The sequence below is a fragment of the Herpailurus yagouaroundi genome, unplaced genomic scaffold, assembly GCF_014898765.1.
Source record: "Herpailurus yagouaroundi ecotype Mexico unplaced genomic scaffold, PumYag 29, whole genome shotgun sequence".
NCBI lineage: Eukaryota > Metazoa > Chordata > Mammalia > Carnivora > Felidae > Herpailurus > Herpailurus yagouaroundi.
In genome coordinates this window covers 112,012,717-112,025,914 of record NW_024412377.1, presented here as the reverse complement: position 1 = coordinate 112,025,914, position 13,198 = coordinate 112,012,717, and the positions used below count along the sequence as shown (strand labels likewise).

General features: G+C 35.5%; 1 protein-coding gene across 6 annotated transcripts in view; it reads right to left on the bottom strand.

The window, feature by feature from the left end:
- The window catches only part of PDE4D (phosphodiesterase 4D), a 1,431,601-nt gene that overhangs the window by 1,093,396 nt on the left and 325,007 nt on the right, over positions 1-13,198 (bottom strand). For all 6 annotated transcript variants that reach the window (XM_040452554.1, XM_040452564.1, XM_040452576.1 and 3 more), the window contains one exon: positions 12,919-13,052. In XM_040452554.1, coding sequence (XP_040308488.1) covers positions 12,919-12,960 — 42 coding nt within the window. In that variant the 5' untranslated portion in view covers positions 12,961-13,052. The remainder of the gene's footprint in view (positions 1-12,918; positions 13,053-13,198) is intronic.

Genomic DNA, 13,198 nt, shown 5'->3' with positions numbered 1-13,198 from the left:
AAGAGAAATAAAATTGTAAAAAATATAATGTTTAATTGTCAAATATATTCTACAAAGGGAGAGACCATAAATATTTTACTCACCCTTAGCTAGCCAGAGCCCAGCACAGTTCCTGACACACAGTAACCATTCAATAAACATTTGCTGAATTTTGTAAAGAAAGAGCACAAGCAGCACAGAAGGAATAATAACAAAAAGAATGAAACCTCTAAAACAACAAGTTCTTATTTCAGTTTGTTGCCAATAGAGACATAAGCAAGAATATTATTTTGGTTCTACTTTGTATATTGTACTTTTCAAAGCAGTTTTACATAAAGTATCTCCTCTGACCTTTGAACTCTGATGAGTGATCTCAAGGGAAAAATCCAGTTTCCATATAGTTAACTTTATCAGGGTTCTAAGTTGTGACAACTTTTGCTTAGGTGGTGATTGATACAGTAGAGAAAGGAGGCCAGTCTGGGAAGGGAATCATAATTTTTATTTTAACCATAAAACCAACAAAACAATCAATCTTATAGGATAATTGTGAGGAATAATGAATGCGGATACCTCTGCAATGCCATACAAAATGTATCATCCTTCCCAAATTTCTTTTTGCTCTGCCCTCTTCAGGTAGGCACCAATGGACTGAAATGGTAGAAATTACTCACCCTGGTCCATGAAAACATAAATTCCTTCCAAAAACTCAGGAATATAAAAGTATGGCTGCAAAAGGGTTTTTGTTTATTTTTTTTAAAAAAGCGTAAGATAAATCTGGTTTACAAACTTGGAACAACATTTTTAAATTCTTCTGTACAAAGAGGCCATTCTAAGAAGGCTGAGGGGCATATTTCACCAGGTAGGCTCTTCATTAGAGGCCCAAAAGTGACAGCCCATTTAGGTATGCTTTAAATTCAGTGTGCAAAGAATTCTCTAGACACCATGTACCCTCCAAACATCCAGGACTTGTTTCTAGTTTTGAATAAACACTAAACAACATTTCTGTCAAAAAAAAAAAAAAAAAAAAACAGGGAACTTCAATTAAAAGACATCTGGTGAGTGCCAATTTTATCCAAATGTAGAGCATCCAAAAGAATCTCAAGTCAAACAGAGGGCAATTTCATCAAGAAACTAACAAATCCAATTGAGCAGAAGAGATCTTGAATCTCTCCTACTGGCAGGAAGAAAATGATACAGGGCACTCACTAGGAAATTCAGAATTTAATGTAAAATACTACAAGATAGTTTAGAATTTAAAACAGAAGTGATTAATGAGGAATTGAAATTTATCCCATTCATTCTCCAGATGAGAAAATTTATAAAAATTCATGAGTTCAGAGAATATCAACAGAAATATTGTAAGGAAAGTTACTTAAAAATTTTTTAATAACTTTTATTTAAAAATATACTGTAACTAGGGGTGCCTGGGTGGCTCAGTCAGTTAAGCGTCCGACTTCGGCTCAGGTCACGATCTCGCGGTCCGTGAGTTCGAGCCCCGCGTCCGCTCTGTGCTGACTGCTCAGAGCCTGGAGCCTGTTTCAGATTCTGTGTCTCCCTCTCTCTCTCTGACCCTCCCCCATTCATGCTCTGTCTCTCTCTGTCTCAAAAATAAATAAATGTTAAAAAAATTTTTTTTTAAATATACTGTAACTATAGCCATTTGTGTGTCTCTCCCTTTGACTGTACATTTATGGTTAGCATAAAAGCAATGCTATGAGTAAAGGGAATGACTCGGATAATCAGGCCAAAAGTCTGAAAAGTTAACTCAACTGGTATATCCCCCAACAGGACAAGGAATTTTAGAGATCTAGGTCACTGGACTGGATGTAATAACAAACAGTATTTTAAAAGCCAAATAAGAATAGTGATGGAAGAGACAACGTTTTCAAATAAAATTAAAATTAGCCCAAGATCCATAAAGAGAATATCAGAACCTCAAAAATCATCATTGGGTTTCACCTACATAAAATATAGAAAATAGTAGAGAAGAGAATGATATTCACCAGATAATTTTCAGTGTTATCCACCTGAGAGAGTATGTGAAGCCCAGAACATCTGTCACCATCCTTAGGGCATAAATAACATAATGACTTATTCAAATCACCCCTTAAGAATATCAAACTCTAGGAATTTATCCATTCCTTGTAAGCTGTCCAATTTATTGGTATATGGGTTTTCATAATACTCTGTTACAACTGTTTGTATTTCTGTAATGTTTACTGGATTTCTCTTTTCATTACTGATTTTGTTTATTTGGGTTCTCTCTTTGTCTCTCTCTCTCTCTCTCTCTTGAGAACTCTGGCTAGAGGTTTATTTTGTTGATCTTTTCAAAGAACAAGTTTGTAGTTTCATTGATCTGTTCATCATTCTTGTTAAGTTTCTGTATCATTCAGTTTTGCTCTAATCTTTATTATTTCCTTCCTTTTATAGGATTTGAGTTTTATTTCTTCTTCTTTTTCTAGCTTCTTTTAGGTTTAAGGTTGTTTATTTGATATTTTTCTTATTTCTTCAGTTAGACCTCCCTGTATTGCTATAACCTTCCCTCTTAGAACCACTTTTGCTACATCCCAAAAGTTTTAGACCATTGTGTTTTCATTTTCATATATTTCCATGTACTGTTTGATTTCTTCTTTGATTACCCATTCATTTTGTAGCAGAAAATTATTTAATCTCCATGTATTTGGGCTCTTCCCCAATTTTTTCTGGAGGCTGATTTCTAGTTTCATATAACCCACAAAAACCGAAGCCATAAGAAATAGAAATTTTGGACAGACCAATTACCAGCAATGAAACTGAATGACTAATCAAAAACTCCCAAAAAACAAAAGCCCAGAACTGGACCTCTTCACAGGTGAATTCTAGCAAACATTTAAAGTAGGGTTAATACCTATACTTCTCAAATTATTCTAAAAAATGGAAGAGGAAAGAAAACTTTCAAATTTACTATGTTAGTCCAGTATCACCATAATATCAAAAGCAGATAAAGACACCACAAAAATAGAGAACTACAGGCCAATACTTCTCATGAATATAGATGCAAAAATCCTCAACAAAATATCACCAAATCAAATCCAACAATAAATTTAAAAAATCATACAGCACCTTCAAGTGGGATTTATTCCCAGGATGTAGGAGTGGTTCAATATTCACAAAAAAATCAACATGATACGTCACATCAATAAGAAAGGATAGCAACCATATGATCATTTCAATAGATGCAGAAAAAGCATTTGACAAAGTGTAACATTCCTTCATGATAAAAACCCTATGCAAAGTAGATCTAGAGGGAACATACCTCAACATAATAAAGGCCTTACATAAAAAATTACAGTCAACATCATACTCCATGGTGAAAAACTGAAAGCATTTCCCCTAAGGTCAGGAACAAAACAACGATGTCTACTCACCACTTTTATTCAACATCGTACCAAAGCAATGAGAGGACATAAAGAAATAAAAGGCATACAAATAGGTATGGAAGAAGAACAACTCTCACTATACTAAGACAACATGATACTATAATCAGAAAACATTAAAGAGTCCACCAAAAAACTACTACTAAAGTCACAAGATACAAAATCAATGTACAGAAATCTGTTCCATTTCTGTACACTTATAATGAAGTAGCACAAAGTGAAATCAAGAAAGCAATCCCATTTGCAATTGTACCAAAAACAAAAGTATCTAGGAATAAACTTAACTGAAGAGATCAAAGACCTGTACTATGTAAACTATAAAACACTGATAAAAGAAATTCAAGATAATGCAGAGAAATATAAAGACATTAAACGCAAATGGGTTGGAAGAACCAATACTGTTAAAATATCTATGCTACTCAAAGCAATCTACAGATTTAATGCAATCCCTATCAAAATACCAATAGCATTTTTCATAGAACTACAACAAAACAATTCTAAAATTTGTGTGGAACCACAAAAGACCTGGAAAACCTACATTATCTTGAAAAAGAAAAACAAAAGTGGAGGTATCACAATTTCAGATTTCAAATTATATTACAGGGGCGCCTGGGTGGCGCAGTCGGTTAAGCGTCCGACTTCAGCCAGGTCACGATCTCGCGGTCTGTGAGTTCGAGCCCCGCGTCGGGCTCTGGGCTGATGGCTCGGAGCCTGGAGCCTGTTTCCGATTCTGTGTCTCCCTCTCTCTCTGCCCCTCCCCCCGTTCATGCTCTGTCTCTCTCTCTGTCCCAAAAATAAATAAAAAACGTTGAAAAAAAATTAAAAAAAAAATTATATTACAAAGCAGAAGTAATGGTACTGGCATAAAAATAGACACATGGATTAGCATAACAAAACAGAAAACACAGAAATAAACCCATAGTTGTATGGCCAATTAGTCTTTGACAAAAGTGGAATGAATATACAATGGGAGAAAGTCTATTCAGCAAATGGTGTTGAGCAAACTGTACAGCCGTATGCAAAAGAATGACACTGGACCACTTTCTTACACCATACACAGAAATAAACTTAAAATGGATTAATGACCTAAATGTGAGACCTGAAACCATAAAAATCCTTGGAGAGAGCACAAGCAGTAATCTCTCTGACATCAGCCATAGCAATATTTTTCTAGATATGTGTCCTGAGGCAAAGGAAATAAAAGCAAAAATAAACTATTGAGACTACACCAAAATAAAAAATTTCTGCACAGCAAAGGAAACAATCAACAAAAATAAAAGCAACCTACTGGATGGAAGAAGGTATTTGCAAATGACTTATCTGATAAAGGGTTAGTATCCAAAATATGTAAATAACTGATACAACTCAACATACAAAAAATAAATAATCCAATTAAAAAATGGTCAGAAAACATGAACAGACATTTCTCCAAATAATACATACAGATGGTCAACAGACACATGAAAAGGTGCTCAACATCAGTCATCATCAGGGAAACGCAAATAAAAACTCCATGAGACATCACCTCACAACTCTCAGAGTGACTAAAGCAAAAACACAAGAAACAAGTGCTGGAGAAGATGTAGAGAAAAAGAAACCCTCATGCACTGGTGGTGGAAATGCAAACTAGTTCAGTCCATAGTGGGAAAAGTATGGAATTTTCTCAAGACATTACAAAAAGAATTACCCTATGATCCAGTAATTGCACTACTGAGTATTTACCCAAAAAATACAAAAAATGCTAATTCAAATGGATACATGAACCCCTGTGTTTATTGCAGCATTATTTACAAGAGCCAAACTATGGAGGATTCCATCAACAGATAAATGGATAAAGAAGATGTGGTATACATCCACAATGGAATATTATTCAGCCGTAAAAAAAGAATGAAACCTTGCAATTTGCAACAACGTGGATAGACCCAGAGAGTATAATGTTAAGTGAAGTCAGTCAGTCAGAGAAAGACAAATACCAAATGATCTCACTTATATGTGGAATTTAAGAAACAAATGAGCAAAGAAAAAAAAGAGAGAGAGAGAGACAAAGAAACAGACTCTTAACTGTAGAGAACAAAGTGATGGTTACCAGAGGGGAAGTGGGTAAAATAGGTGATAGGGATTAAAGAGTATACCTATCATGATGAAAAAATAAAACAAAATAAAAAATAATATCAAACTCTGTTATAGAAGGCATGTTTGTGTCACACCCCAAATTCCCATTTTGAAGGCCTATAGCCCAGTGTGATAGCATTTGGAGATAGGGGCCTTTGGGAGTTCACAATGAGAAAGCCAAGATGAGAACTGTCATCAGGAACTGAACTGTCCAGCACCGTGATCGTAGAGTCCCCAGCCTCTACAGTTCTAAGAAAATACATGTCTGCTGCTTAAGTCACATAGTCTACCATATTTTTGTTAAGGCAACTGAGCTAATACACTCCTTTGCCGCAATGTCTTGATTTTGTATTTATTTGATAAATGACTTTCAATTCATTTTACAAATGGACACAACATGACTGAGAATCACAGAAATTCTTAACTGGTAGGAAAGAGAACTCTCACCTAGTTTAACCACTCCTCTTATGGCTGAATCCTGTGCATAATAAGAAAACTGGCTAAAGGGTCTTGGAAACTATGCTTGCACCTCTTTAGTGAGAGGAATATACTTCATTTCCTGGCATTTCCAAGTAATTCTTTTCTGGGCCAGATATTATCACTCAGCTCTGTAGCTACCAAAAAGCATCCACAACCCTCAAGATAGAATTTACCAACCAACTATTATATGAAAGGAGATTTCCCCTTCATTATGATACACTTTTTCTTTTCTGTACACATAGGCACTAAGGCTCAGAAAAAAATAAGTAATTTACTAAAGGTCAGATCTTTAAGCACTAGCGGATTTGAGGACTGAATCCAGGTATCCCAATCCAAAAACAATGATCTTTTCACTGCAAAGAATAGCCTCTAAACTATTTTGATTACATACCCCTATCAGGAAAAATATCTGGAATAGATTTTCCCAATTTATATATGTATCGATTGTACACATGTATTTTGTACATTTATCAAACATAAACAAAAAGTTGAAATTTGAAAAAAGATCACATTTGAAAGTAAATATAAACAGAAGTCCTAATAATTTCTTTTTGAAGCCCAAGTTTGAGATTGCTGCACTTGATCACATTGGCTTCCTTATACCAGGAAAACAGTAAACACCTAGATCAGTGAAAGAACATCATAATACTGAAGAGAACCTAATGGTGGGCTATCGTGATTAGAGCTCCTCATACCAAGAAAGAGTGAATCTATTATTTTTAAGATTATTTTCAAAAGAAATACAAGCTGCTGGAATTAAATCTTTAACTGCAGAAAAATCATACTATATCAATATGTCACAGGAGAAATGCCAAGGAAAATTTGAGTCATGGATGTGATGCTGGGGTCACTGTAAATGGTTCCTTTCTCTCAGGGACCAATGGATTGAAAAGAGCTGCTACAGCTAACAGTAGTTGTTAAAGGATTGGGATAGAGCCTTAACCACTGTTACAAATTAAACTATTTAAGTTAAAAGCAAAGTTGTTGCTAGAGTACTTTTTTGTGAAATTTTCTAACAGCTTTAAAAAGCATATTCTTTGTTAATTACTTTCTTCCTGTCCTAAATTGTTATGCTATGTAGGTAAAAGGAAAAAATTCTAGATGTTTACAACTAAATGCTGTTCTAGAATAAAATTAGATGACTTCATGAAAACATATTTGAGTCAGGAGAAGGCAAGCTTTAAACAGAGGGATTAGCTGATCCATTATAATTCAGAATAGTAAACAAAAAGAAGGCTTTCCTTCTGCATGGGATTTTCCTGCTTACACTATACATGTATATGCTCTATATACCTCACCAAGCCTCATTTTACCAATTATAGTTTTAAGATAAGATGGTTTTATAGAAAAATTCAAAAATCTGTAATTGTTGTACAAATGAGACTTGTGCGGCCCCAATAAAGCAGAAGGCAGAACAGCCAAAGCTGTCCCCAGCTTCCACAGATGGCAAAGACACTTCGGAAGGTTAGAACAGACAGAAACCAGCTTATGCTTTTCCCTTTCAGCATATGGACAAAGAAACAGCACCCAGAAAAAAACAAATGTGATCTTAAGCACTCCAAGAGGTATACAACTCCAAGAAGTCACACAAGAATGTCGAACAGACCCATTAAAATGAAATGTCAGTCCACTAAGAGATGGCTCCAAAACTTTACAGAGGTTAAGCATGCATATCATAAAACCTCTGGAAGAATATTCTACTCCAACACTTCCTGTTGCAAATAAATACTTCAAGAAAAGGGTTATCTGCCAGATGAAGGTTTTTCCTTTCCTTCTCTTTCCTTTTGTAATTATTAATTAAATCAGAAAATCCAGAGTTTTTAAATAACAAATGCTACCTACATAATCATCTCTTTATTTTATGGTATGTTTCATTTGTTTTTCCTTGAATGCCTTAATTTTTATAGGACTTCATCTGGACACCATAATTTTCCAACACTGGAGCTTTTCAGGCACTTGAAATAGGTTAAAGGAGATAAGAGATAGGTATTTTTTTCTTTTTTTCCCCCCCATCTTTGACACATTTTAAGAATCACAGAGAGGAAAGAACACAGGTGGTCTCTCTCACTTATAGGCTAAGGTGGATAGAACTTTCTAATGAGGTTATCTATACCTTTGATGTACCAAGCATTGTGTGTTAGTATCATTTCCCTAACACCCTTTAGAATACCACAGTCAGTAACTTATCAAACGACCCACAGCTGGAGAGTTGAAAGAGCCAGATTTTGAACCCAATTCTATATGACTTTATTTATTTATTTATTAAGTTTCTTTATTTTTGATATAGACACAGAGAGAGGGAGAGGGAGAGGGAGAGGGAGAGGGAATATCTCAAGCAGGCTCTGCACTGTCAGCACAGAGCCTGATGTGGGGCTCGAACTCACAAACCATGAGATCATGACCTGAGCCAAAACAAAGAGTCAGATGCTTAACCAACTGGGCCACCCAGGCACCTCTGTATGATTTTAAAGCTCACATTTTTTTTTCAACTACACCAAGCTACCTCTTAGGCAAGTCGTTTATTTCATCTCCCCAGACCTCTGTTTCAATTTCCTTATCAGCAAAACAAAACAGCTGGGTTAGAAGATCTTTAAGTTATCCTTCTACTATAAGGAGACATTATATACCAGAAACTCTATAAGCCCTGTGAAATTTGCTGAAATTCTTATTTTATGACAGATAAATATTAATACCATGTATTCCAAATATAAATGATGCAGACAATTGGAACGGTTATGGAAGTCAGGAATGTAAAGCTTAAATTATTTGTTTTTGATATTTTTACTTTATGTGCAATATATCGGTCTTGCTATTTTTTAAATTTGTGGACTTCTTTAAATGTCATAAGCAAATCTGTGAACCACAACATCAAAATTTAAAATGTTTCATATTTTAATAATCTATGATAAAGAATTGATTTTAAATTTTAAAATTTAGGTCCATTTATTATAGGAACTTTTATGTAAGTTCATCCTAATATTATTTGATAATATTAATGATATTTGACTCTTTAGCATTTTCACTTAGCAACATAAGTGCTTTGATTTACTTTAAATTAAGGTAGTTTAAGCTATTTAAATTTGAATTCATTTTTAAGAAAATAATAATAAATTTTAAAATTATATTCTACTTGTTCAGGAATAGTATAAAAGTATAGATCAAAATTAACCACATTATAATATCAGAAATAGTGAAGAAAAAAAAAGACACCTGTTTTTATGAGCTTATGTTTGAAAGTGTTCAGAAATCAACTAGTTTAAGTCCTGTTTTGTTTGTATCATAAAGAAATAAGAGGATATAATTGAGGCTGCTATTTATCAGAACTTCTCTACACATAATAGTTTGCAAGAATGGATGGTCTTTCTTTCCAGTAAATTAAAAACCAAATTAGAAATAATTGTCATTATATTTCCCTTGTAGATTTGGTGAAGACAGCTTGAGGTTAAACTTGCAGGATTTTTTTTTTTTATTTTCAACTAAAGTGTCCCTCTATTTTCTACATTGAATTAGCAGTTTGGAGTATAAATCCACCTGTTGTCTGAATTACAAAAAATTGCTCCCCAAACTCCTGTATCTTGAAACATTCTCATGTCAATAGCTGTGGACTCAGGCTTAGCCTCTCTCCATTCCCTCCCAGGTTTACACCCAGGCTCTCCACCACAGTGGAAGGACCGCATCTATTTTCTTAAGTTAACTACAAGCCCAGGAGTCACCTTCTATACTTTCCTCTCCCCTAGATCCTACCGCCAATACCTTTCCAAAAAAAGCACTATCATCTTTCCCCTCCTAAATATCCCTTAAATATGTTCATCTTTAACTATCTCTCTAAAGTTGTCAGCAGATTATTCTAGCTTTTGTTCTTGAATGTGAAACCACCACATTCCCTAACACTACAGTCTTTACACACCAGGTTAGCTCTGTCTGGAAGCCCCCTTTTTGCCTTAGTAGGCTAAGTCACCCTTCAGACCACAGACTACCCTGAAGATCCCCTTTCCTCAGGAAAGGCTTGACTGACCTCTCTGACTAAGCCACGTCTTTCTATGATACGCTGCCATTATACTAGGATGCTTCTCTCAGCAGATAACATGGGGTACCCATTCACTCATTCCATTACCACGTAATTACTTACTTGCCTCTGTCTCAGGAAATTTACATTCTAGGATGGAGAAAGAAGCCATTATGTATGAAGACAGGTTGAAAGCGTTTGCCCTACAAAAGGTAATAGGTTGGAGAAATACTGCTTTACACATATGCGTGTGATTCTTTGATGCACATCTGTCTCCCACAGGAGACCTTAAGGACCAACAGCCACTGGGGCCAGGCCTCACTTGGGCACTATCCACATGAGTTCCTCCCATTTTTACCCACTATAACCACAAATTATCCTCCCAAACCAGCAAAATATCACTTTAAGAAAAAAGGTCTTTATTTATATTTTTATAGCTAAAAGTTTTCATGGATCGCTTCCAAATAAATGAAGAATCCAGAGCATTAATCATTAAAAGGGACACTGCACCAGATCTTGAATGTGACAGAGAAAAATATGAACACTCTTTAAGTGTTCAGGAAAAAAATGAAGTAATTGTCTAATGATGATCTTTTTTTTTTCCTGCTCTTTTGTATGCCTGAAGTTTCCCAATGACACATACAAGACATGCAGAGACCTGCAGAGAGGAGCAGAGGCTGTTTTAACATTTAGAACATTCTCTTTGGATTTTTAAATGTCATAATGCCAAAGAGAAACATTCTCAAACCCTAAACCAAATTAATTTTTAAAATTTTCCTCATCAAAAATAGGAAACATCTGCCTCTAAGTGTATAACCTTGGATTTTGTAATGGCAAAAATCTAGTGGGGGGGTGACTTTTTCAGGCCAGTGCAAAATGAACTTTTGAAACTCTATGACAACTTCTAACTAGGCAAAAAGTGTAGCTGTTTTCTCTGAGAAACAGCAATCTCCTACCTGCAGTCTTTTAATTAAGTGGAAGCACTTTCTTTATGCCAGTGGATTTTCAAGAAGCCAAGATGCAGTGAAATGAGAGCTCTCTGTTTACATTTAGACCCATGTAGGCAACTCACGTTCTCATAATCTGGGAATTGTGAGGCTTTCCACCAAGATTAAAATTTTTGCACTAAGCAAACCTAAATGGGAAATCTCCTAGCATCATTAAGCATTCACAGTTCCTTAAAGTCACGACACAGTTAATCATTTGCTTTTAGAATGTTTTCCCCCAGAACAATGTTTAATGATCGATTTTTAATTCTCCGAAATATTCTCCCCTTTGGCTTTACACATTTTTTTCGTATCACAAGGCAGTGAAATTTAATGAAAGAAAGAAGGATTATGTAAGTGGTTTACATCCATATTTAACATAATAAGAAAAATTCAGTCACAGGGGCACCTGGGTGGGTCAGTCGGGTAAGCATCTGACTCTTGATTTCAGCTCAAGTCATGCTCTACGGTTTCTGGGTTCAAGCCCCACATCAGGCTCTACGAAGAAGACACAGAACCTGCTTAAGATATTCTCTCTCTCCCTCTTTCTGACCTGTTCCCTCTCTCTCCCTTCTCTGCCTGCCTCTTTCTACCCTCTTCCTCTCTCTTTCAAAAATAAATAAATAAACTTTAAAAATTAAAAAAAAAAAAAACTCTGTAACAGAACGATGTGTTGGCAGTTCGGTAATTCGTATGCATGTCACCTCCTATTTTAATGAACAAATATATCATGACCGAAGGAACTCCCGGATCCAAGCCATGGCCCTTTATTTTATCTAATAATCCATACAACCAAACACCATCCAGGAAAACAAATTAATTTAGACATCCCCTCGAAGTTTGTTGAATTTCTGTGGTCAGTTATTAAACACACTCTGTACTCCAAGAACCGGCACACTTCTGGGCACCTTCTCATTTTTTAAGAAACCCTACTGAGCACACTAGACTTCCCTCTCCACACACTCCAGCATTGCTCACCCTTAAAAGTCTGCTAGTTATTCTGTAGAAAGAATCTGAGATGGCCTTGGGCCATCACAAAAGAATCACGGGTTGCAACACAAAGCATTCTCATTCTAGAGAAATGTGTTTGCATTTGTGGTTTTTCTGATGCCTTCAAATAAATGTTCCTAAGTCACAAATGCATCTGTTTGGATGCCTTTCCCCGCCCCCCCCCCCCCTGGGTAAATTAACAAAGGGACATGTTCTTAGAGCTTGCCTCATAGAAATTAAGTCTACTTTCATCCTTGCCTTGGGTAGCTTTCTTCGGGCTGCTCTATTTGCTTATGCTTTCATTTATAAGCTAATACAGATCTAAAAATCATCACTAATTTGGCACCTTAAGAACAATAAATAGGTAACTGGAAAGGAGGCTTACTCTACCTCAGGGCCCTGAGGGTGTTCACTTAAAAAAAATTCTGAAGGAAAGAAAATTAGAGACATAAACTAGGGTAGACAGCTCATAGAAATCATGTCTTACTGATCAAGTATTCACATTTATTCACCATGTACGTAAACTTTTGGAATGTGACTGATTGAAGTACACAACGACATAAACTCAGTTTATCCTTTTGGACTTGCCCAGAAAATTCAGTATACTAGACTTAACTGTCTTCAGTTTCAATTTTTAATCATAGAATTTCTGCACCAATCCAAATATCAGAGTTTCCAACATCACACCATCAGGCTTATACAAATGAATGGTAAGGCACATAAACTGGCTGAAAGAGAATTCTCATCAAATGTCAACTAGGCCACACAGATGAACAAGTCTTCATTTGTTAATAATCTGCATACAGTCCCAAGAAGCGAAAGTTAACCAAGGGTTCCCACAAGCCTGATCGTGACAACACAGTATTAAAATCTAAACAAACAGTAAAATATATATATATGTGTGTGTGTGCACATTTTTAGAAAAGAAATGAAAACAAAAGGTACTTACACTTTTGCTCCGAGAAAGCAGATCACAGGTATTTCTTTTCATGGTGGTGTTTTAAGTAATTCAAATGGACAAGAGTCGCTTCCAATGTCACTGAGCTCACTGCAACAATTATCCACTCAAAAGCCAACTGGATTCTGAAGAGAAAGGCAAGGAAATGTTTAATCAAGTATATGATTAACATGTGCACTTTGAAATGCTGTCTTAGATTAGGACAATAATTCTTAAAGTATTCAGCAGAACAAGCTAAAATGGTGCTGTGTTTAAATCAACAAAAGTACAC